Raw genomic sequence first — 24,150 nt, forward strand, 5'->3', positions numbered from 1 at the left:
GCACCATCAGATCACAACCATGGGACCCGAACCGTGTGGGCGGAATCCCTGGGGAGAATCCCTCGGGAAGAAGGGGGCTGAGCGCCCTCCTACCTCTCGACGCAGAGGGTGCCTGCTTGGCGGCCGGAGGAGAAGACACTCTTCCACTTGTCTGGGCGTCTTCACCTGCACGAGGACCAGAGGGACAAGGAGAAAAGTCATCAGCCGCAAGACAGCAATGCTGGCCAAGGAACCACAACGGTCTTCTCCTCGGCAGGGACCGGAGACCACCAGGACCCAGGAGGGCCCGACCGATGAGAAACACACGTGCCGGCTCCCTCGGGGTTGGTTCTGCTCATCAAAGCAACGGCCCTGTCCCCGCGCGGCTGGGTCGGGGACCCCACGATGCCTCAGCCCGCAGCACAGAAGCCCATCCCACAGGAGTGACGGGGATCTTACAGCCCAGCAGCTCCCGCATCCAACAGGGGAAAACGACACCTCTCCTCACACTGCCACGCGGGAAGGATCCGGGGAGCCCCACAGTCCGTGCCCCTCAATGGACTCCTGGGAGGGCCCCACCGGGAGGGGAGCCGCGGACAAGCAGCTGAGCCCCGCAGGGCAGGGAGGCGGGGTGGTGGGGGGGTGCCCGCGGGAGGCGGGGGGGGGGGGGCAGGCCTGCGGGCGGCTGGGCGTGTGGGACCAGCGCATCGCGGGACACACACGTGGAAGGATGGCGGGCGGGGACGGTGGCGGTGGAGGGGACAGGAAGGTGCGGCCTCGGCCGCCCCGCGCGCGCTCCCCAGCGCAGAGCCCGGGAAACTCCCGCCCGGAGGTACCGTCCGCGGGCGCGGCGAGTCCTGGCTCCTTGCGGGCGGGGCGAGTCGCGGGCGCGCTGGGACGGCCCGGCTGCGGCCACCGGGCACGACGGTCGTCCGCCTCGGGGCACCGGGACCGGTGACAAGTGGCCGCGCCCGGAAGCGCTGACGCCCCTGATTTCCGGGGTGAACGCGGTGGGGGGGGGCCGGGGGGGGGGGGGGGGGGGGGGGCAGGACTGCGGGCGGCTGGTGCGTGTGGACCAGCGCATCGCGGGACACACACGTGGAAGGATGGCGGGCGGGGACGGTGGCGGTGGAGGGGACAGGAAGGTGCGGCCTCGGCCGCCCCGCGCGCGCTCCCCAGCGCAGAGCCCGGGAAACTCCCGCCCGGAGGTACCGTCCGCGGGCGCGGCGAGTCCTGGCTCCTTGCGGGCGGGGCGAGTCGCGGGCGCGCTGGGACGGCCCGGCTGCGGCCACCGGGCACGACGGTCGTCCGCCTCGGGGCACCGGGACCGGTGACAAGTGGCCGCGCCCGGAAGCGCTGACGCCCCTGATTTCCGGGGTGAACGCATGCACGTACACACGTACGCACGCAGGTACGTAGACACGCACTTACGCACAATGGCGCATTCGCCGCAGGCTCCGGCCGCTAGGAGACAAGAGTAGGAGCCGCCAGGCCGTGCGGCGCGCGGAAGGCCAGGCCGCTCGGAGGCTCGAGACCGGCGGCGTAGAGCGGCACCCGGAGGAGGAGGACCAGGAAGTGGGCGGGGGAGCGGGTCGGAAGAGAAGGGGCGGGGCCGTGGCGCATAGCTGGGGAGGAGCTGGGGGAGGGGCAGGGCGGAGGTGGGAGGAACTGGGGGAGGAGTATCTGGGGCTGAGGTGTGGGAAAGAGCTGGGTGAGGAGGGGCTTCTGGAGGAGGAGGCAGAGCTGAGGAGGAGTGGGGCCGAGCTGGGGAAAAGCCCGGCAGGTGCGGGGCGGGGGCGGAGCTGACAGGGATGGAGCTTGGGCCCCTGGGAACCCATGCAGGGTGGGCGAGGCCAGCTCAGTGGCGGAGGCCAGGCAGTGCCCTTTTGAGTCCTTTGCCTTAGGCGTCCAGTCCGCGCCGCAACAGTCGGCAAGGGTCAAAGTGGCAGCGACCCAGGGTCTTTAGCGACCAGATCCGAGCCTCAGAATGGACCCCAGGGGACAGGGAGGCGGGGGCGAGGGGGGGAGGGGAGGGCGGGGGACGGGGGAGGGAGGGGGAGAGGGCGGGGCCTCTGGGCAGAGTCTCGCACCTCTGGGCTGAATGCCCAGGCCAGCTCCCCTCCAAAGCCACCCTGGGACTGCTGGCCGAGCCCTGCGGGACAGTCTTTATCTGGCCTTTTCTGAGGTGAGAAGACAATTTCTCACTCGGTTTCCTGTTGCCCCTGGGACCTGGCATGTCCCAAAGAAAGCCAGCTTCCCCTTCAGAGCTGTTTCCTGTCCTCTTCCTCCCGGTGGGGGCGGGGCCTCAGCCCACTCAGTGCCGCCCACCTGGCTCTGCTCCTCCTCGCGTTCCTTACCGCCGCCGTCCCTCCCATTTCCTTGGTGACCAAGTCCTGTGTCCCTGCCTCCCAAGTGCCTGATCAGAATAAATGCTCCTCTTTCTGTCCCCACTGCTACTGGCTGACTTCAGGCCTCATGACCTAGGGCCGGTGCTGTCACCTGAGTCTCCCCACCGGCCGGGACGCCTCGTGTCTCTCCTCCAGTGGGTGCCCCACAGGCCATGGGTTCCGTGTCACGCCGCACATGTGTCCTCGTCAACGCCGGACTGAAAACCCTGCCGAGCCCTCTCCTGTTTAAGCCCCAACACCTCGTTGGTGCCCTGGGAGGGCCTTCGAGTGGCCCCAGCTCTCCGTCCTTGTCGCCCAGCACCCTGGGTGCCTGTGCTGTCCCTGCACGCTGCGCGCACGCGCTCTGCGGGTCTCTACACTTGGGCACGTGCGGTTCCCGCTCCTGGACCCCTGGTTCCTCTTGTCCTGGCAAGCTCCTGTCCTCCCTCCAGGCACAACTGTAACGTCCCCTTCTCTGCCCGCCGCGGGCGTCAGGAGCTCCCGTCTGGGGTTCTGGCCGCGCCCTGTACCTTCCTGCTGCCTTCCTTCGCTGGGCTCTTCTTCCCGGGCTGGAGCTGCTCTCCAGGAGTCCCGGGAAGACAAGGACAGGGTCTTACTCGTTCCTGTAAGCCGGGCGCCTGACACAGCTGCTGCTGCTGCGGGGATGTTGGCTCCACAGAGCGCTGCTTTCTCTTCCCGCGGGCTGGCCTCCTCTCTCCTTGCAGAAGCCCGAGGACACAGGAACGCCGGCCCCGAGGTGAGCAGCAGGGGGCGCCTTCGTGGATTTGAGGCCTCGGGGCTGCGGGGGGGGGACCTGAGCGATCAGCAGATCCAACTCCCTCCATGCCGCTGTCCCCGCCTCGGCTCCTCGCCCCGAGAGTGGTCACCAGCTGCGTCCAGACACCCCAGAACCTCGTCGGAGTGGTTTCAAATCATGAGGGAGGGTCCCGTGAATGGTGGCTGGGCTGCTGGTGCTCCTCCCGAGTCCCGTTTTTGAAGAACTAGAACTTGCCCGGTGAGCTGGAGGCACGTGATAGGTGGCTGCTGGTTGGGGGACAGCTGTGATGGCGCTACCTAAGGACTCCCTTCTCTGACCCTCCCGTGTGTGCTGAGAGGCGGGGAGCCCCAGGTGCCCCGTGGCGGTGGGGGGGTGGGGAGGTCCGGGGTAGTGGCTGCCAGGCCAGTTCGCTGCCGGACGGGCGGGCCCAGGCGGAATGGCCTGGCCGTGTTGCAGGCGGGCGTGGGATGGTGTTTGGCTGCCCCTGTGAGAAGGACCCCTTTGCAGCTCAGCCTTGATCTTCAGTACAGGTAGGTCAGCGCCGAGCCTTAAAACCATCTGATTTCGGACGTCCCGGTGACGTTTTCTCCACCTGCTGCTTCCCACACCCTCCAGGAACAACGTCCGGGCAGGAACAGGCCTTCTCTCCTTCCTCTCTGCTCACCCGGGTGTCAGCCTCGGCCTCCAGCCTGGCCGCTGCCGCCTTCCGCTGCCCGGGGCCCCTGCTCCCTCCCGGCCCCTGTGACTGGGCTGCAACCCACATCACAGGAGTGAGTCTCCCCCTCAAGCTCTGCTTCTCCCCCAGGCACGCTTCTGTCCCCATGAGGCGCCCCGTCTTCCTTTTAGGAAGTCCTTGTCGCTTGGGCCGGTGCTCTTCGGGGGACGGTGCCCCCAGGACATCGCCTCCTCTCGGAGCCCAGGGCACCTGCTCTGAGTCCACTTCCCTTTCTGACCCCCGGCCCGTGGCACCAGCAGACGTCACTGTCCCTGCGACCCATCTGGGCACTTGCCTTTGCGGCTGCGTCCCCTTCTCGTCCCCGGGGGCCTGGGTCCCTCCAGCCCCCCGACCCCGACTGCGTCTTTGAGGCCCGGAGAGGGTTCCAGTTTGCTCCTGCCGCACGTTTTGGGGCACCACCGGCGTGGGACGGGCTCGACCCGAAGTCTCAGTTTCCCTAGCGTCCTCCTCGGTAGGGCTGGTTTCCTCTCTGAAACGCCTTTTGCCCATCTTTCCACTGAGCTGCGTGTCCTTTTTGTGCCGAGTTGTGGGAGCTCCTTTCGGGGTCCGGCTGCTAATCCCGCCCTGGTTGTTTGTGTTTCAGATGCCTCCTCCCGCCCCTTGGGGGCTGGTTTCCTCCTGCCTTTGAAGGCCAGCTTTGGACTCCGCATTCGCCTACACCCTCTCCGACTTGTAAGCGCCCCAAGCGTCAGCGGCGTGTCCCGCCGGCCCTCCCGCTGGAGGCTGCCGTCCACTCCCAGGCCCGCCCCCTGGGGCTAGTGGTCCCCGAGGAGGCGGTGCCCCGGCGTCCAGCGCTCTGCCCGTGAGAAAGGGCTCCTTCTTGACTGGGTAAGTCACTGGGTCGCCGCCTGGCTTTAGTTCCGTGCCCTGGACTCAGGCAGGGCAAGCCCCGGGGCGGCCGTGCAGCTGCAGGAAGACGGCCGGCCTTGTTTACTCTGCCCCAGCTCCCGGTTTACCTCCTGCCGCCCCACATCTGGCCTGTTTCTAACACGTGCTCCCCTGCCCCCGCCTTCCCCTCTGTCCCCTGGGCAGCTCCTGTTGGCCGTGTCCCTCTCCACACGGCCCAGATCGGGGGCTCCAGCCTGAGGACCGCAGGTATTTCTGATTCTGTCTTAGTGACTGGCGCTGCAGGACCTCGGGAAGGAGCTGCACACAGGGGGACCCGCAGACGTGAGCAGCCACTTTGCCGTCACTGCTCGGGGTGGTGGCTGCGCAGGGCACGTGGCACAGCACGGGGGGACTCCTGTGCACTTCTGGCGATGCCCCCACTTGCATTCACGTTACAGACCGTTGTTTCACCTTTGGCTGGGGGCGGGAGATGCTCGTCTCCACGTCGGCGGCACTCGTGAGCTCTTGGGTCTACGTGCTCTTTAGCGTCCTCAGTCTCTGGGCAGATCGGCAGCGACCCGGGCCCCAGGCCCTCGGCAGCTGGAGGGGGCCTTCCCGACATCAGGCCGTGGCCCAGTGAATGGGTCCAGCTTACTTGTTTGAGAGATTCAGGAGTGGGGCCAGGGTGCGGGGGTGGGGGTCTGGAGCGAGTGTTGCCATCCCGTAACCGTGGTTACAGGGCTTGGCCGACAGGACTGATGCGCTCTGCATGTAGGGCCCGTTCCGCCGCCTCTTGAGCATCTGTGTGCTCTCTGTGGCGACCTTACAAAGTACAGAGAGGATGTGAAGAGTCAGGAGCAAGGGACGCCCACGAGGCATCACCTGGAGGCAAGAAGGTTCACGAGTTCACGAGTGGGGCGTGTTTCCCCTGCTCTTTTTCTCCACGTTTCTCCTTTACTCGCTGGAGTGCGTGCAGGGTTACCTTTGGGCCTTACATCTTCTCACTCACTCACGTGAAGTGTTACCCCAGGTTCTGAAGGATTCCTCGGCGGCGGCGGACGTCTCCCTAAGCCCTGCACCTGGTTCTGGAGGGTATCGGGTTGCAGCCTCTCCCTGCTCAAGACCAACTGACAAATCCTCGGGAACGGCCCTGCCTACCTTGGACCAGTGACAGCCTCTGCTCGGAAACCCCAGCCCAGGGGTCCTCCTGAAGCGGCCGCAGAGACAGAGTTTATCGCGTCTCCCACGTCAGGGTCAAGCCGGGCCCGGTGTCCAACAGCCTCCAGCTGTCTGGTTGTCCCGCTTCCCGGTGTTGGGTCACCCAGCGCGGAGCCCGAGGTCCCTTTGGGAGGGGCTGGGGGGGGGGTGTCATTCCGGTGCCCGCTTGCCGTGGTGCTGCAGCGTCCTTCCCCCTGGGGACCCGCCACGTCCCTGGTCCGCGGTTCCACGGCTGAGGACTGGCTCAGGGGCAGAGAACCTGGGCGAGGGATCGTGACTTGTTCCCTGGGGCGGCTGCCCTCGGCCTCCTGCCGTCCGTCCTTGCTCTTTTGAGTGTCCGTTTTAGACCGTGTCTTGGTCGGTTGCCCATCCATCGAGCCCCCGGGAAGCCGTGTTGTACTGACCACCTGCCCCGCTCGGTGGGTCAGGCCTCCTGGTCAGTGGCGGCCATCGTCATAGCCCCTGGTTTCTGGCCGCTCAGTGGCGCCCCGCGACCTCTGCTGCAGTCCCTGGGCGGCGGGGGAGGGCAGGGGGGTCGTCCCTTCTTTCCTCCCTCACCCAGGCCTGGCGCGCCCGGCCTGTGTTGTGAGGTGACTTCGCTCTGCCTGGGGGCCTGGCAGTGGGCTGACCACCTCTCCCCATTTCTCCTGCACTCCCCTGCTCGTAGCGCTTCAGGTCCCACGGCAGATCGGGGCGGCTGGCTACCCTGTCTCCCGGGACGGGGGGCACCTGTGGGGAAGGACTCGGGTCATGTTTGCTCCCTCGGCGGTGAGCTGGGGACACCGGCTCTGCAGGGGGAGGGGTGGGCCCCTGCCGCGGGCGCAGAAGGTCAGAGGCATCTGGGGAGTCCCGCTCTTCTGGGGCTTCCTCCCCGTCTCCCTGGGCCTCGTGTCAAGGGTGCAGGTTTTCCCAAGTGGGCTTCCGATGCTGGCGGGACAGACGCGCCTTGGTTGAACATTCAGCGTCTTTGAGGTTCAGCCGCTTCTCTCGAATCCTGGGTTGGACGATTGTCCGCTGCCTGAGATGGGGGCTCCTTTGTAAGGTACTGGGGAGACCCTGGGGCCCCCTTTTTTCTCACTTTGCTCTTCACCCTAAGCTGCTCATCCCCTATGGTCGGCAAAGCAAAGAAGACACCTCCCCCTGTGCCCCCCACGTTCCGCACGCTTGGATCTTCTCACCTGCCAGGAAATTCCTCTCCCCCTGCCAGCCCGGCGAAAGTTCTAGCATGAAAGTTCTGGCAACTGGGCTGTGGCCTCGTGCCCGGGGCTGTCCGCACACCACCCCTCCCCGGGGTGGGGTCCTCATTGCCAGCGGGGCGGGTGATGACAATCCCGTACCAAGACCCCATCTCATCACCTGCTCCTTGGGCCAGCCCAGGGCTGGCCGGCTCGGGTCGCGTCCCTCGGGAAGCTGAGCCCGGGACAGAGTTAGTGCCAAAGGCTGGCTGGGGACTCACACCCGCTAAGGGGACAGGGAGGAAGCCGGGTTGGGCAGGGTGTGCCTTCAACCTGCGATGTCGACCTGACAGCTTCTGCCAGCCCGCCGGGGAGCTGCAGAGCACGGACGGGCGTTAGAGGCCCCCGCGGTGGGCCCCAGCGCTCAGGCCCTCGCGGTGCCCGAGGCCTTGCGATCCACATCGAGCGACCGGGGGAACCAACACCCAGAGTTGGTGCCCGAGGGGGGGCTGCGCGCGCACGCAGGGCGCCAGCTGCCTTTGCCCGGGCAGCACCTCGCTCTGCCCTGCGGCCGGCCTGGTGGGAGGTGCTTTGGCTTCTTGTGCATCAGACAACCGCTGGGTTGGGCCGGGGACGTGCTTCCGGGGCGTTGGCTAACTGGCCATCTGTTAGCATCATTCTCGGTGTCAGCGCGGCTTGGCGGGAGAGGGCAGATCCGGATACCAGACATCATGAGGCGAAGCCCGTGTAAGTCCGCAGACGTCCGTCCTGTGAGCGGGTCCTTGACTGTGCAGGGACACAGGTGTCCACTCACCCTTGGGTTACTCGGGGCTGGTGGTGGAGGGGCATCTTCCAGGCAGACCTGTAAAGCACAGAGTCTGAAACGAGGCAGAAGGAGGGGAGCGTGAAGAGCGGGGAGCCCCTGACTCAGAGCCAGCGGCTGCGGAGGGCTTCAGAGAGGAGGGCCGTCTGGGCTGGGTCTTGAAGTGAGAAGGGTCTCCTTAGCTGGGAGATGGGGGACGGGCCCCCTGGAAGGGCCAGACACATTCAGGGGCCTGAGACCAGGTGCTTGTGGAGCCAGTTCGTGGCAGAGGAGGCTGGGAAACTAGCCCGGGTTCAACTCACAGGCCGCCCCAAGGAGTCAGGCCTGTGCGCTGCGCACGGTAGATCAACGCCCTCGCTTGCAGTTTTGAAGGCAAACCGCTGTTTCTCTCCCTGAGAGGGAATTCATCGATTCACTCGTTTGGTTAGTCAGTGATCTGGCAAACGTTTGTGTGCCTCCCGGGCCAGGAAGCAGTTAGAGAAGAGGGGCGCACGGGTGAGTAAGGTGTCGCTCCGTGTGCGGGTGCCTGTCCTTGCCTATCTGTACACGTGCGCCTTTCTCTGCAGGCCGCCTCCTTCTCCTGGCTTGTGATGAGGTTCCCAATTCTTGTTCCTGACTTCAGGAAGATTAGAGAGATGATGGTAGGTCTTCATGTTCTGAGGGTTATTGCTTGGGTGGGGGTGCAGGCGTTGGGGCCAGGTTCTCCTGGTCCACAGCAGAAGGTTGATTTGCCCCACGTGGCACCCAGAGTTGCCCAGGCTGAGTGCAGTGGCTGCTGCTGCCCCTGAGGAAGAAGAGGTGGGGCGGGTTTGCCCCGAGCCGCTCACCGATGGCCTGCGCTGTGGCAGCCTCCAGCGCCAGGAGGAAGTAGCCATGTGGGCCCCTCACTTACTGCCTCTGGGCCTACTGCATTTGAAGGAGGAGGGCAGGCGGTGAAGCCAAGACGATGTGGGAGGGTGGCCTTGGTGTGTTGCATCGCCCAACTAGAATGTTCCCAGATGATACTCCGAGGAGGCTCTGGGAGAGGGGCCAGCTTTGTGGCTGAAATGACACTAGGGTTTGACGCTAGTGACGTGCTGCTTGCCCGTTGTGCCACCTGCTGGCCAGCTCTTCCAACTTCACCTTTTTTTTTTGAAGTATAGTTGGTTTACAGTGTGTCGGTTCCTGGTGTACAGCAACTTTTCTTTTTCAGAGTCTTTTCCATTGTAGTTTATTACAAGATAGTGAATAGAGTTCCCTGTGCTGTACAGTAGGACTTAGTTTGTGTATTTTGTACATAGTAGGGTGTATCGGTTAATCCCAAGCTCCTAATTTATCCCTCTCCTCGCTTTTTCCCTTTGGTAACTGTAAGTTTGTTCTCTACGTCTGGGAGTCTGTTTCTGTTTTGTAAATAGTTTCATTCGTATTATCTTTTAAGTGATATCTTAGAATATTTGTCTTTCTCTGTCTGACTTACTTCACTTAGTATGATAATCTCTGGGTCCATCCATGTTGCTGCAAATGGCATTATTTCATTATTTTCTCACGGCTGAGTAGTAGTCCATTGTGTATATGTACCACACCTTCTTTATCCCTTCATCTGTCGATGGACATTTAGGTTGCTTCCATATCTTGGCTGTTGTAAATAGTGCTGCAATGAACATTGGGGTGCAGGTATCTTTTCAAAATAGAGTTTTTGTCTTTTCCAGATACATACTCAGGAGTGGGATTGCTGGATCATATGGTAGCTCTATTTTTAGCTTTTTAAGGAACCTCCATACTGTTATGTCCTCCATAGTGGCTGCAGCAATTTACATTCCCACCAACAGTGTAGGAGGGTTCCATATTTGTCTTTCTCTGTCTGACTTACTTCACTTAGTATGATAATCTCTGGGTCCATCCATGTTGCTGCGAATGGCATTATTTCATTATTTTCTCACGGCTGAGTAGTAGTCCATTGTGTATATATACCACACCTTCTTTATCCCTTCATCTGTCGATGGACATTTAGGTTGCTTCCATATCTTGGCTGTTGTAAATAGTGCTGCAATGAACATTGGGGTGCAGGTATCTTTTCAAAATAGAGTTTTTGTCTTTTCCAGATACATACTCAGGAGTGGGATTGCTGGATCATATGGTAGCTCTATTTTTAGCTTTTTAAGGAACCTCCATACTGTTATGTCCTCCATAGTGGCTGCAGCAATTTACATTCCCACCAACAGTGTAGGAGGGTTCCCTTTTCTCCACACCCTCTCCAGCGTTTATTGTTTGCAGATTTTTTCACATGGCCATTCTGACCTTTGTGAGGGGATACCTCATTGTAGTTTTGGTTTGCATTTCTCTAATAATTAGCGACATTGGGCATCCTTTCATGTGCCCGTTGGCCATCTGTATGTCTTCTCTGGAGAAATGTCTATTCAGGTCTTCTGGCCATTTTTGGATTGGGTTGTTTGGGGGTTTTTTCTGCAACTTCAGTTTTAATTAAAGATGGTCGGTAATGAGAGCTTCCACGGCAGAAAGCTCTATGCAGTGCTTGGGGGGTATGAACGTGAAAACGGGGTGCTGAAACTAATGTGTCAGTACATTGCAAAGTATTTCTTCTCCTTTTCCTCCTCTGACCATTTCTGCCTTCTTGATCTTTCTACCTTTCCCAAGGCATAGAGATGTCAGACACGTAACAATGTATATTAAAACAGATTCTTAATGCTTGTTACCATGAAGATATAGCAACTGAGTTTGCATTTTCCGTGTGTAGAGCTTATGCCGGGAGCCCAGGCATTGGCAAGGGAGCCCATTGTTTGTATCCCATGGGTCCGTGAGGATGGATTGCCCCCTTTTTTGAGTGGCTGTGTGTCCGTGTAGCTCATAGGCTGGGCCAGTGCATGGGGCACCCAGAGGGGCTGCCAGTGGGTGCTCACAACGAAAGTGATGCGATCCAGAGCCTGGGCTTTGGGGCCCGGGGACCTGGGTTTGGATGCCAGCTCTTCTTTTCCTGTGTAGCCTTGGCACTTACTATCTCTGTGTGTCTCTCTCCTCTGCTGAAAATCAGGTGGCACAAAATGCCACTAATGTCACCGGGCTTTTCCAGGGCACAGCCTTGGACGTCATGTCTTCTTCCACTGGGGCTCGGGGTCTGTCTTTGCCTCTACTTTTGCAGGTTAGAGGTTGTTCCGGCAGCGATGACTAGGAAGATTTTTCTTGATTCCCAGGCTTGGTAAATGTCAGAGTTCTCTAACAGTGTTCAAGGGGCTATGATGTGTCTTGGTAAAATGCCCTCATGCTCTTTGGAAGATCGCAGTTGTGCCATGTAGAAAATGAGACGATTGGTCTAGACTAGTGATTCTCCAACCTTTGTGCCCATGGGATCTCTTAGTCTGGCTGGGGGTTCAACCTCCCAGAGAGATCAGAGGCAGGCTGCTCAGCTGAAGTACGGCCTGCTCCCCACACCCCTCCTCCTTCCCAGCCTCTTCCTGGCCCACTCCTCTCAGAGGCCCATGAAGCATTCCACAGAACTGAGTTTGAAACCCAGTGATCTAGATCTCAAACTTCAGTGTGCTTTCAAATCCCTTGGTGATCTTGTCAAATGTGGCTTCTGACTCAGAAGTTCTGGTGTGGACCTGAGATTCTGCACTTCTCAGCAGATCCCAGTTGATGCCTCAGTGGTTGGTCCCTGGATAGCATTTTGAAAAGCAAGGCTCTGATCACAGGATGCCTTTGATCTTTCACATCCTTTGATTCTGAGTTCTTTACTTACTGATACTCTGATTATATCACAAATTGAAAATTTGTGTAGCACGAGTGGTTTCTGTTGAGGGCAAAATTCCCAATTATACAGATGTGGAAACTGACATGGGATGGAGGGGGAGAAGGATGAAGGAGAGAGAATGTATTTGTTTCCGAACTTCGAGTGCCGGAAGCACCCGTAAAACATTTTGTAAAGAGCACAATTTGGGTTGAGAAGCTGTTGCACTTTGTTAAGAAGAGTTGCACTTTGGCTTGGTTGCAGTCTGGATCATAAGGAAGCCTCGTTTTGAGAGTTAATGGACACTTGTCTAAGGGAACTTCCGGCGGAAACAAATGACCTCCTTTCGGACCCTGGCCGAGGCCTGTCTCCGTGCTCTAGGTCTAAGCGAAGGTTTAGAATCGTGGACAGCTGTCGGTGTGTCTGGCATCCATGTGCTTTCCTGATCATCTTAATGACGTGGCACCTAGAAAGAAGCCTTCGTGTAAATGGCCTCCGTCCTTTCTATCCAGTGCTGAGTTGAGTGCCCCAGGTTCAGTGTTGGTAGGTAGAGTGCTCTGTCTTCTGCACTCCTTGCTGGGGCTCCTCCTGTGTGTGTCCAGTAGACCAGCTGCTTTACCAGACTCTAGAGCTTTGCTTGTCAGTCTTTGTCTCGGTTCAGTCATGTCATGGCTAAGGTGGGGAACCCACTTTAGCAAGGAGACAAAAGCTCAACTGCTAGAGCAGCCAGTGTGTTTAAATGTCACACGTCCTATGTGGAATATGGCAGAAGACCAGAACGTTCTTTGTGGCTTTGCCCGAGCCCTTCATTAAGAAGGATGAAAGCTTTCCCATGGGGGCAGAGGTGGCACGTGCCCCATCGGAGGAAGCGAGGGGAGACTGAATGCCAGGGAGGCTGGATCCGAACACAGAGGTGTTCTTTTGGTGCTCAGTTGGTGAGGCGAACAGTCTAGTAGATGTGTGTTCCAAGGGCTTGTCAATGGGCTTCTTTAGTTAGCACCAGGCGGGTGGGAAACAAAGAGGGAGTGTGCCCAACTTCCCCTCCTCCCGAGGCTGACCGTCTGGTGACTGGTCCGTCAGTAGCTGTGTCCGCGGCCATCGGTCACCCTCATTCCTTCCTTCCCTCCTTCCTTGATCCCCTCACTCTCCGGTGTGTGAGCACCTCCTTGGCGCCAGGCATTGGGTCTACAAAGATGGAGAAGACAGGGAACGTGCTGACAAGCCACAGACTTGTGGAAAGCACAAGGGGCCTTAAGAAAGGTGCATCTCGTAGGCTCTGGAATCTCCGAGGAGGGAGGCGTAACGTGTGGCCGGGCACGGTGAGGCTGGGGCTGTGGACTCTTCCCCAGAATATTCAGTTCACCACGGTTACCTCTGGAGGATCTGTGCCTGAGCCTTCCTCGGACACCTTTTACGAAGCACAAGAATCTCTTTTCCCCGTCACGCCTCTCCCACTCAGCTTCCCACGTTACAAAAGCAGCAGTGAGGAGTAGAGGAGCCGCCGATAGAATCCTTAAGGAGAAGTTCCTGGAAGAACATCCTGTTCTTCTGGTGTTTCCTGAGCTCTCTGAAAGCTGGGGCCTTTGCTCACATGACACAAGCAGATTTCTAATCCCTCTCCAGCCCCCTGTCACCCCAGCCTCCCCTGCAGCATAACCAGGCTTCCTAAAACACAGCTTTGCCCGGGGCAGCCCCTGGCTCCCAAAGCTTGGCTTTCAAGTGCCTGCACCTCTCTGGCCTCAGCTTGCCTATCTGTCAAATGAGGACAATAAAAGTAGCCCTCAACTCGTGAGGTGACGATGAGCCCTCAGTGGGCCCGGGCTCAGCCGTCGCTCTGTGCACTTCACGAGGCTGTGACCCTAACGTGGCCGCCGTCTCACGGCGGCCCTCTCCTGCATCCTTGGTAGCGGCCACACTGTCCACTCCCGCAGCCTGGCTCTCCCGGACCCCAGCCCTCCACGCTGCTCACTCAACAGCAGATGCCCTCCCCCTTCACTTTCCGTGTCCTCCTGAAGCCTCTGAGGCTGGCTTCAGGACCGTTCCTTCTCTACAGCCTTCCAGAACCCTGTCTGTTGTACTCTTTTGGTGCAAGGTTACCTTGGGCGGTTTCTGTTTTGTGTGTGTGTGTGTGTGTGTGTGTGTGTGTGTGTGTGTGTGTGTGTGCGCGCCCTGTTACCCCAGCTAGACTGCAGTCCCTCTGAGGATAAGGATCCCACCCAGGTCACCTTGGTACTGTCCCCAGAGCCTGCCTCTGCCCGAGGAGACACTGACTAGATGCTGACAGACGGTGGCAATGGACAGTTCTGTTTATCGCCACGCGGCGTTCATAGGCTTGCTACCACGACATGCTGTTGTGCTGCTCAGGACTCAGCAGGTGATGAGCTGGGCCCTGCCCCGGGGCTCAGCACGTGCGAGGTGGGTCAGCAAGGCGGCTGTGTCAGTAATCTCATTGCAGGCAGGGCCAGACCCTCTCCACAGAACCATCTGAAGTGCTGTGAGGCCTCAGGAGAGTCCGGGAGGAATCTCCCTGGCAGATGAGGAAGGCTCCAGAGGGAGGCGGGCTCTGAGCTGTGCACCGAGGAGTGGGCAGGGTTTGGAAGGTGGTGATATAGGAGTCCACTCCCGAGAGGCGAGCTTTCGGTTGGGAGGACAGGAGATCAGAGGCGGTGAGGAAGAAGAGCCCAGGCAGAGGAGCTGGGGCCAAGGTGCCGCCCACACCTCATCTCCTTCAGTCCTGGCATCAGCCTGGCAAGACCGGTGCTGTTAGACCCACCGGGCAGATGAGGAAACCGAGAGCGCAGACGCCGAGGGACTCGGCTGAGCTCTCCCAGTTGGCCCAGGGACAGTTGGGATTCAAACACAGGTTCAGCCAACCCAGGGTCTTTGTGGCCACCAAGCAGGGTGGGGACACAGGATAGACAGTCCGAGCCTGGTGCCCAGGCTGTTGGCTGCTGCCCTGAGTTAGCTCCTGAAGTGCGGGGCCGTCCCTGGGCCCTGCGTGTGTTCTTGGCCAAGTCCCTTTGCTACACATCTCCAAGGCAAGGGGCTCAGCCTCGCTCCTTTGACCACGTCACCTCCTTCCAGCTCCCGTGCAGTGTGGCTTAGGAACTTGGAATCGTGTCGTTCGTGAGCAGGTCCACAGCTGCCCTCAGGTTGCGGGGCGGGGAGCTGTTGCACGTGGATCAGGAGTATGCGTTTCACGGGGTGTACTTCCCGATGGCACCCAAAGAGTTGGCTCCGCTCACTCACCTGTGGCTGGTGCTCTCTTGAATGTAAGGGGAGGCCGAATCAGAGGGGAGGCTAAGGGCCTGCTGTGTGCCACAGCTGTCCAAAAGCACCATCCTCAAATTTTAATCCCTGGTACTGCAGTTGAGTACTGCCAAATCCAGCGGCTATATTTGTCCTCACACTTGAGGGTCCCACTGATGGATTCTCCAGAATGACCAGGGTACCAGAGTTTTCATCAAGCCTGTCCCTTGTTCCTGTGTGTAGTCCAAAACCATGTGACTTCGAAGAAGGCATACTTTACTTTGCTGCCAATCCCTTCCATATACATCTTCCTGCCAGGATAGAGTAGGGCTTGGACCAGGGTTGGTGGGGACATAAGGGAGTGAGAGTGTCATCTGCCGTCACAGCAAATCTGCCCTTGCTTTCCTCCCTCTCTTTCAGACATTTCGATGCTTCTCCCTCCTTCCTTCTCCCTTCTTAGCAAAACTACTACACATAGAATACATCCTATTTGGAAAGTGACTGTTATTCATATCAAATTAGTCCCAAAGAAGTACTTTCAATTTCCCGCTAAATAGCACGAAGATCGCAGTTTTAAATTGCTCATCCGTTCAGGAGAGGGAAGAGTCAGCAAGAGTCGGCGTGTTCTGAGCCACCCAACTGTCTGCAGAGAGGTGGGCGGGCACAGCTCCTGTGCCGCTGTCTGCACTGGGCTAATGGTCCTGCAAAGCTCTGCGCTTCACAGCAGGCTTGCCTGCCAGTCCTTGGGTTCCAGTTCAGGAAAATGCCTCTCCAGATCCCTTTCCTCATCCTAGTATCACACTGGATTCTCCCTGGGCTCCTGGGGAGGCGTTATCATCCTCTTCGTTTTAGAGATGAGGCAGCTGAAAATCAGAGAGGGGAAGTGATTTACCTCAGCTGGCACAGTAAGCGACCGAGGCAGGACTCAACCAGTCCTCCTGACTCCTACACCGCTGACCTGCTCCCTGTCCCCACAGAGGGCGGGGGGTGGAACATGGGACCTAGAAGGCCCTTTCAAGCTCGGGAAACATGGGACGCTGTGACTGTCCCATCTGGGAATTCAGCCTTGACCTATTCACAGGGTTGTCTTTCTCAGCCGTCTTGTTGCTTTCCGCGTTGCTGACAACACAGTGGCCATGGGCATATTGGGAATCTGGCTAAGGGGACAGTAAATTGGGATACGCTTAGTTTGGATTTGGAGAGACATATTTAAGGGGCTCCCAACCAGTTCTGTACATGTTCCAAGTTATCGCTAGCCGTCTTGTATTGCAATTGCCTCCAGGAATACTGCTTACCGTGCCAGTGCACACGGCACCGGGACAAGAGGCGTGGGGCTGGAGGGAACGTTGTGATGTCCCTGTGCTTTACAGCACTAGGTACCAGAAGTATGTTGACAGTGGAGGAGCATCACGGTTCACAGTATACGGAGCTAGAAGCTAGTCTGTGGGAAAGTCTTCCAGTCGTGAAGCAGATACGTAAAGTCAACGAACACAGGTTCTGGCCTGTCAGGGATATACTCAGCGTGCAGCGTATGCAGTTATAAACACAAGATATGTTTATATTCCTGTTTGGATGGGGGTTGTGTGAAATGGCATTCTTCAGAATTCCTGAGCTTGTGAGCACAGACGCGAAACAAGACTCCAAACGTTGAGTGGCGTGCAGAAGTTAACGTAGCAGGCCTGAGACTGCCGTCCCTAGAAAGACCTGCTTGTAAGGGTGGCCTTCTGCTGGCATCTGGCATCATGGCTCTCAGAGTGTCCCCAGTTAATGGAAAACTGATGAGCATGGCTCACTGTGCTTAGACTGTTTATACATACAGTGTGCTTTAGGCTGGACCCCTGCTTTCCTTCTGGCAGTCTGGAATTCTCCCAGAAGGTGCACGCTAGGCAGACGCCGCCTATGTGAACAGCCTCGAAGAAAAGCCGTGGGGCGCAGAATCTGGGCCGCCCTGGGCAGCAACATCACACACATGTCGCCGCATTTTCTCAGCTGAGGGAAGAGTGTCCTCTGTGTGGCTCCACATGGGAAGGAGAGAGCATAAGGAAGTCTGCACGTGGATTCTTCCAGGCTCTGCCTGTGTCTTTCCTCCTTGTGATCCACCTTTGTGTCCTTGCTACATTGCTGTACTAAATCTTAGCTGTGAGGACAACTACATGCTGAGTCCTGTGAGTCTCCGACTATAACAGAAGAGTGGGAATAATATATTACAGAGGTTTATCAGGCAGTTAATTAATAAAAATATGCTTTAGTTTATTGTCATTTTTCCTGAATTTTGAGATATGTCTAGCATTCATTGACTTTTTCAAATGTCTACTCTATCGTATTTCTTTTCTCATTTTAAATATTTACTTTTGGGGCTTCCCTGGTGGCGCAGTGGTTGCGCGTCCGCCTGCCGATGCAGGAGAACCGGGTTCGCGCCCCGATCTGGGAGGATCCCACGTGCCGCGGAGCGGCTGGGCCCGTGCCTGCCGATGCAGGGGACACGGGTTCGTGCCCCGGTCCGGGAAGATCCCACATGCCGCGGAGCGGCTGGGCCCGTGAGCCGTGGCCGCTGAGCCTGCGCGTCCGGAGCCTGTGCTCCGCAACGGGAGAGGCCGCGACAGTGTGAGGCCCGCGTACCGCAAAAAAAAAAAATAAAATAAAATAAATAAATAAATATTTACTTTTGTCCCTGATTTTGTATTGGTAATTTTGTATTCTTATCCTTAACGAGGGCCTCAAGTGTTATGAAGCTTCAGGTCCCACAAAACCTGGATCTACCTCTGTCATGGATCCAAGACTTGCTATCTCTTGTTGATTTTGTACTGTCACCTCGTATTTCATGGGTGGGAAAATTAAAACCCAGAGGGGGGAGTCAAGCTTACTTGGCAAAACTGGGATAGGATCCAGATCTTTCAACTCCCAATTTAATGCTTTTTTTTCCCCTCCATTCCTTAAAGGGTTTTGATGATTTGTCTGTAAACAATGGCCATGATGCATTGGACATACGCTGGATGGCACTTAGGAGACTGAAGCTCTAGTCCCGTCTCTTTCAGTAGATGGATAATCTTGAATGGCCCCTTTCTCTTCTGGAGCACATTTTCTTCTTTTGTAAAATAAAGAGGCTGGACTAGATGCTCTTTAGGGGCCTTTCTCTCTCTGATGTTCCCAAAGATCATCATTCTAGAAATGCTGAATCACAGATCATAGTTGAAGCCACTCACCTTCTTGTCCTTGGGTCTTCTCCATCTCTAAAAATGGAAATAAAATTCCCACCTCTACTGGTTTTTGTGAAGCCCCTGGCACCACTCATGATAGAGCAAGTAGTCAAAAGTTGCTTCCATCCTTCTATCCAATCAGGAACAAAGGTTTTCTTGTTGGACTCTAGGTCCTTGCCTTTGGAATCCAAGAATCTTTGATCAGCAAACCTAAATTTTAAAAAGGAAAGAAAATGAAATATACATACTCTGCTTTTAAAACTTTTTAAACGGAAGTATAGTATACTTTGCAAACCGGGAAAATGCACAAATATTAAGTGAACAGATTAATGAATATTCACAAAGTTAACACACCAATAAGCAGCGTTTATATTAAGTAATAGAACATTGCTAGAACTCCCCTGTGGCCCCTTCCAAGTCACTACTTCTGCCCAAGAAGGGTAACCACTATTGTGACTTGTAACATCTTTGATTACATAAATGGAATCCTACATTATGTACTCTTCTTATTGTCTGGATTCTTATACTTAATATTGCTTGAGATTCATTCAGGTTGCCATGTGAGCAGCATTTCCTTTACTCTCATTGCCATACAGTGTTCCGTTTTATGACTGTACTATGATTGATTTATCTATTCCACTGTTTGCGGATATTGGCGTAGTGTCCAGGTTTTTGCTAATACAGATAAAGCTGCTGTGAATAGCCTGGTATTTCATTTCTTTGGTAAATATATGCTTCTGTTGCATGTATGTCTAGAGGTGGAATTGATGATTTGTAGGATGTACATGTTTAATTTTAGCACATGGTGCCAAGTAGCTTTCCGTAGTGGCTGTAACAATTTCCACGACCACCAGCGGTGTGTGAGTTCCAGGTACTGTCCATCCTTAGTAGCACATGCTCTCACTTAGGTGGGTGGGCAGGGGGATCTTACTTTGGTTTATTTAGTTACATAGAGCAAACCTCTATGGTATACTTTTTCATGACTTCAGACTGAAGCACAGAGCCGTGTATCCATCACCACAATCAAGGTACAGAAAGTTCCGTCACCACCACCCGCCCCCCCCCCCCCCCCGCAAACTGCCTGGTGCTGCCTCTTTGTATTCCACCCCTCCCTCATTCCTAAACCCTGGCAGCCACTGGTCTGATATCTATCCCTATCGTTTTGCCTTTTCCAGATTGTCAAGTAAATGGAATCATATGGTATGTAGTCCTTTGGGTCTGGCTTCTGTCACTTAGCAAAATGCCTTTGAGATTGATCCATGTGGCCGTGTATCCGCAGGTCACTCCTTTTTACTGTTGGAGAGTAGTCCACTGTAGAGGTGTACCACATTTTGTTTAGCCATTCACCAGCTGAGGGGCATTTGGTTTGTTTCCAGTTTTTGTCTCTTATGAATTCAGTTGTTATACATGTTTGTATATAGGGGGTTTTTTTGTTTTCGGTTCTCTTGAGTAACTATCCAGGAGCAGGATTGCTGGGTTACATGGTAAGTGAATGTTTGCCTTTATAAGAACCTGGCAAACTCTTGCAGAGTGGCTGTACCATTCTGCATTCCCGCCAGCAGAGGGTGGGAGAGTGCCAGTTGTTCCACGCCCTGCTGATGCCAGCCGCTCCAGCAGTTGGTGTTTGCTAATTTTGTTTCCCTCGCCATTCTGAGGTGTGTAGTGGTATCTCATTGCGGTTTTTAATTTGCATTTCTCTGATGATTGCTTATGTTGGACATCTTTCCATGTGCTTATTTGCCATCCACATCACTTCTTTGGTGAATTTCCTGTTCACATCTTTTGCCCATTTACAAAATAGCGGTCCTTTCCTTTCCTTTCCTTTCCTTTTTCCTTTTCAGCAGCCATGAATGGGCATGGCTGTGTTCCAATAATACTTTGCTTACAGAAGCAAGCCGTGGGTCATATTTGGTCTGCAGAAGAACATAGTTTCCTGTTCCCTGCGCTGGACCCCGTACTTCTCAAACTTGAGTCTAAAGGTGCTTATTTTCTTATTGTTAAATTTATAAACTTTATTGTGAAATAATTATAGATTTAGTGGAAGTTGCAAAGAAATCTACAGGGACGTTCCTTCACTCAGCCTCCCCCAGTGTGAACATCTTGCATAACTAGAATATAATGTTAGACCAGGAAATTGACATTGGTGTAGTTCACAGAGCTTATTCGGATTTTATGAGTTACACATGCAAGTGTGTGTTTCTATACAACTGTATCACACATGTGACTTTGTGTAACTTCCACCACAATCAAGGTACAAAACTGAGACATCATTACCATCACTATATGATCATCACACCTCATACGCACCCCTTTATAGCCTCCAGCACTTCCTACCTCACATCCCTTACCTTTGGAATCCACTGTTTTGTTCTCTATCTGCGTAATTCTGTTTTTCCAAGAATGTTGTATACATGGAATCATACTATAGTGTGCAACTTTTTGATGTTGGATTTTTTTTTTTTTACTCAGCATAATTCCCTGGAAGTTCATTCAAGTTGTTGCCTGTATCAATAGTTCATTCCTTTTTTATTGCTAGATAGTACTTCATAGTACGGATGTACCACAATTTAACCATTCACACATTTTAATAGTTTCCAGTTTTTGGCTATTCCGAATAAAGTGGCTATGAACATTCATGTACAGATTTCTGCACTAACATAAGTTTTGATTTCCCTGTGATAAATGCCCCAAAGTGCAATTACTGGGACATCTGGTAAGTTCATTTTTAGTTTTTAAAGAAACTGCCAAACCATTTTCCAGAGCGGCCGTACCATGTTGTATGTCAGCCATCAGTGTATGTAAGTGATCCATTTTCTCGGCATCCTCACTGGCATTTGGTGTTGCCACAGTTCTTTATTTTAGCCACTTTGAGACTCGTAGTAATATCTCATTGGGGTTTTCATTTGCATTTCCTGGATGGCTAACAATGTTGAATATCTTTTCATGTGCTTATTTGTCCTTTTGTATTTCCTCTTTGGTTAAATGTCTCTTCATGTCTTTTGCCCACGTTCTAATGGGATTGTTTTTTCGATGTTGAGTTTTTTTTTTTTTTTTTTTTTTTTTGGTGGTATGCGGGCCTTCCTCTGTTGTGGCCACTCCCGTCGCGGAGCGCGGGCTCCGGACGCGCAGGCTCAGCGGCCGTGGCTCACGGGCCCAGCCGCTCCGCGGCACGTGGGATCCTCCCGGACCGGGGCGCGAACCCGGTTCCCCTGCATCGGCAGGCGGACGCGCAACCGCTGCGCCACCAGGGAAGCCCTCGATGTTGAGTTTTGAGAGTTCTTTATATAATCTGGATACAGATCTTTTGTGGGATATATAATATGCAGAATTTTCTCCCAGTCTATAATTTGTCCTTCCATCTCCTCTACAGGGTCTACAGAGCAAAATTTTCTAGATTTGATGAGGTACAATTTTATCAGTTTTTACTTTTCTTGGGTGAAAAATCAATTGAGCATCTTTGTGTGGATCTATTTGTATGTCCTCTATTCCGTTCTACTGATCTGTGTGTCTACACCTCCTCTACTGCCACACTCTCTTGATTATTGTATTGTTGATTTTGGAGAGTTCTTTTTCTATTTTGGATACAAGTCCTTCTTCAGGTATGTGATTTGCAGAGATTTTTACCCCCCGCCCCCAGTCTGTGATTACTCTTTTCATTCTCTTAACAGTGACCTTTATTTTGTTTAATGCTGTGTTAGTTTCTGCTGTACAACAAAGTGAATCAGCTATTCGTATACATATATCCCCATATCCCCTCCGTCTTGGGCCTCCCTCCCGACTTCACTCTGTATGACAGACTCCAGGTCCATCCACCTCACTACAAATAACTCAGTTTCGTTTCTTTTTAGGGCTGAGTAGTATTCCATTGTATATATGTGCCACATCTTCTTTATCCATTCATCTGTCGATGGACACTTAGGTGGCTTCCATGTCCTGGCTGTTGTAAATAGTGCTGCAATGAACATTGTGGTGCATGCATCTTTTTTTCTTTTGAATTTTATTTGCTTTTTCTACAGCAGGTTCTTATTAGTTATCTACTTTATACATATTAGTGTATATATGTCAATCCCAATCTCCCAATCCATCCCACCACCACCACCCACACCCCTGCTTTCTCCCCCTTGGTGTCCATACATTTGTCCTCTACATCTGTGTCTCTATTTCTGCCTTGCAAACCTGTTCATCTGTACCATTTTTCTACGTTCCACATATGTGCATTAATGTACGATATTTGTTTCTCTCTTTCTGACTTACTTCACTCTGTATGACAGTCTCTAGATCCACCCACGTCTCCACAAATGACCCAATTTCGTTCCTTTCTATGGCTGAGTAATATTCCATTGTATATATATGCCACATCTTTATCCATTCATCTGTCGATGGACATTTAGGTTGCTTCCATGTTCCGGCTATTGTAAATAGTGCTGCAGTGAACATTGTGGTGCACATATCTTTTTTTAAAAATAAATTTATTTATTTATTTTTGGCTGCGTTGGGTCTTCGTTGCTGTGTGCGGGCTTTCTCTAGTTGCGGCGAGTGGGGGCTACTCTTCGTTGCGGTGTACGGGCTTCTCGTTGCGGTGGCTTCTCTTGTTGCGGAGCACAAGCTCTAGGCGTGTGGGTTTCAGTAGTTGTGGCACACAGGCTCAGTAGTTGTGGCTCACGGGCTCTAGGGCGCAGGCTCAGTAGTTGTGGCGCACGGGCTAAGTTGCTCAGCGGCATGTGGGATCTTCCCAGACCAGGGCTCAAACCCGTGTCCCCTGCATTGGCAGGCGGATCCTTAACCACTGCGCCACCAGGGAAGCCCACATATATCTTTTTGAATTATGGTTTTCTCAGGGTCTATGCCCAGTAGTGGGATTGCTGGGTCATATGGTAGTTCTATTTTTAGCAGTATCCTTTATAGATATCTTTCCTTTATTGATTTCCAGTATGTTCTGAAAACATACTTTTAATGATCACTATTCTTTAAAATTCATTGAGGTATTTTTCTTTTAGTGGCCCATAATATGATTGATCTTTATGAATGTTCCATGTGCAATTGAGAATAATGTGTTGAGTGGCGTTTATACACACACACACACACACACACACACACACACACACACACACACACACATCAATTAGGTCAGATTGGTTGATAGTGCTGTTCAGGTAACCTATAGCTTTACTAATCTTCTGCCTACATGTTCTGTCAGTTGCCGAGAGAGGAGTGTTGAAGTCTCTGATTGTAATTGTGTATTTGTCCTTTTCTCCTTTCGGTAGTATCAGTTTTTGTCCAATTTTTTTTTTTTGGCTGCGTTGGGTCTTCATTGCTGCACACAGGCTTTCTGTAGTTGCAGCGAGCGGGGGCTGCTCTTTGTTGAGGTGCGTGGGCTTCTCATTGTGGTGGGTTCTCTTGTTGCGGAGCACAGACTCTAGGCGCATGGGCTTCAGTAGTTGCAGCACGCGGGCTTCAGTAGTTGTGGCGCGTGGGCTTAGTTGCTCCGCAGTATGTGGAATCTCCCCAGACCAGGGATCGAATCCGTGTCCCCTGCGTTGGCAGGCGCGCCACCAGGGAAGTCCCCGTCCAATGTATTTTTAAGCTCTCTTATATGTCTTGTTTGAGAATTGACCTCTTTATCATGTAATGATCCTCTTTATTTCTAATAGTGTCCTTTGTCCTGAAGTTTTCGCTGGTGTTATTATAGCTACTCTGGCACAATATTTTACAACTATTTTTTCTTTAAACACCCAGTTATCTTTATTTATTTATTTATTTTATTTATTTATTTTTCGCCGCATTTGGCCTTCATTGCTGCGCGCGGGCTTTCTCCATTTGCGGTGAGCGGGGGCTACTCTTTGTTGTGGTGCATGGGCTTCTCGTTGCGGTGGCTTCTCTTGTTGTGGAGCACAGGCTCTAGGCGTGCGGGCTTCAGTGGTTGTGGCACACAGGCTCTAGAGCGCAGGCTCAGTAGTTGTGGCACACGGGCTTAGTTGCTCTGTGGCATGTGGGATCTTCCCGGACCAGGGCTCGAACCCATGTCCCTGCATTGGCAGGCGGATTCTTAACCACTGCAC

At 54.3% G+C, this 24,150-nt stretch overlaps 1 protein-coding gene and 1 long non-coding RNA gene across 7 annotated transcripts in view; both read left to right on the forward strand.

Moving 5' to 3' along the window:
• Positions 1–1,414: 1,414 nt before the first annotated feature.
• On the forward strand, positions 1,415–5,259 carry LOC112062408 (ESX-1 secretion-associated protein EspI-like). 4 transcript variants are annotated; one of them, XR_003677848.2, is made up of 4 exons: positions 1,415–3,123; positions 3,760–3,914; positions 4,464–4,708; positions 4,913–5,259. XR_003677848.2 is itself a non-coding variant. In XM_028482434.2 (3 exons), exons 1-3 carry the CDS (start codon positions 3,031–3,033, stop codon positions 4,684–4,686), a joined length of 471 nt encoding a protein of 156 aa, XP_028338235.1. In that variant the 5' UTR covers positions 1,415–3,030; the 3' UTR covers positions 4,687–5,259. The 4 variants fall into 4 exon arrangements, 1 of the variants encoding a protein (XP_028338235.1); XM_028482434.2 differs by having other exon boundaries at positions 4,464–5,259; XR_002890701.3 differs by lacking the exon at positions 1,415–3,123 and adding an exon at positions 3,160–3,381 and having other exon boundaries at positions 4,464–5,259.
• A 2,328-nt stretch (positions 5,260–7,587) lies between these two features.
• LOC114484680 (uncharacterized) overlaps positions 7,588–24,150 on the forward strand; it is a 137,934-nt gene continuing 121,371 nt past the window's right edge. For all 3 annotated transcript variants that reach the window (XR_008616341.1, XR_003677851.2, XR_008616342.1), the window contains exons 1-2: positions 7,588–7,848; positions 8,491–8,565. This is a non-coding gene — a long non-coding RNA (uncharacterized lncRNA). The remainder of the gene's footprint in view (positions 7,849–8,490; positions 8,566–24,150) is intronic.

The sequence above is a fragment of the Physeter macrocephalus genome, chromosome 21 (assembly GCF_002837175.3).
Source record: "Physeter macrocephalus isolate SW-GA chromosome 21, ASM283717v5, whole genome shotgun sequence".
NCBI classification, from domain to species: Eukaryota; Metazoa; Chordata; class Mammalia; order Artiodactyla; family Physeteridae; genus Physeter; species Physeter macrocephalus.

Bases quoted from the DNA above. Each gene is read 5' to 3' on its own strand.
- LOC112062408 (XM_028482434.2), top strand. From the start codon at position 3,031: ATGTTGGCTCCACAGAGCGCTGCTTTCTCTTCCCGCGGGCTGGCCTCC. The intron at 3,124-3,759 runs GTGAGCAGCAGG...CACACCCTCCAG, and splicing joins ACAGGAACGCCGGCCCCGAG to GAACAACGTCCGGGCAGGAA. The intron at 3,915-4,463 runs GTGAGTCTCCCC...TTTGTGTTTCAG, and splicing joins CTGCAACCCACATCACAGGA to ATGCCTCCTCCCGCCCCTTG.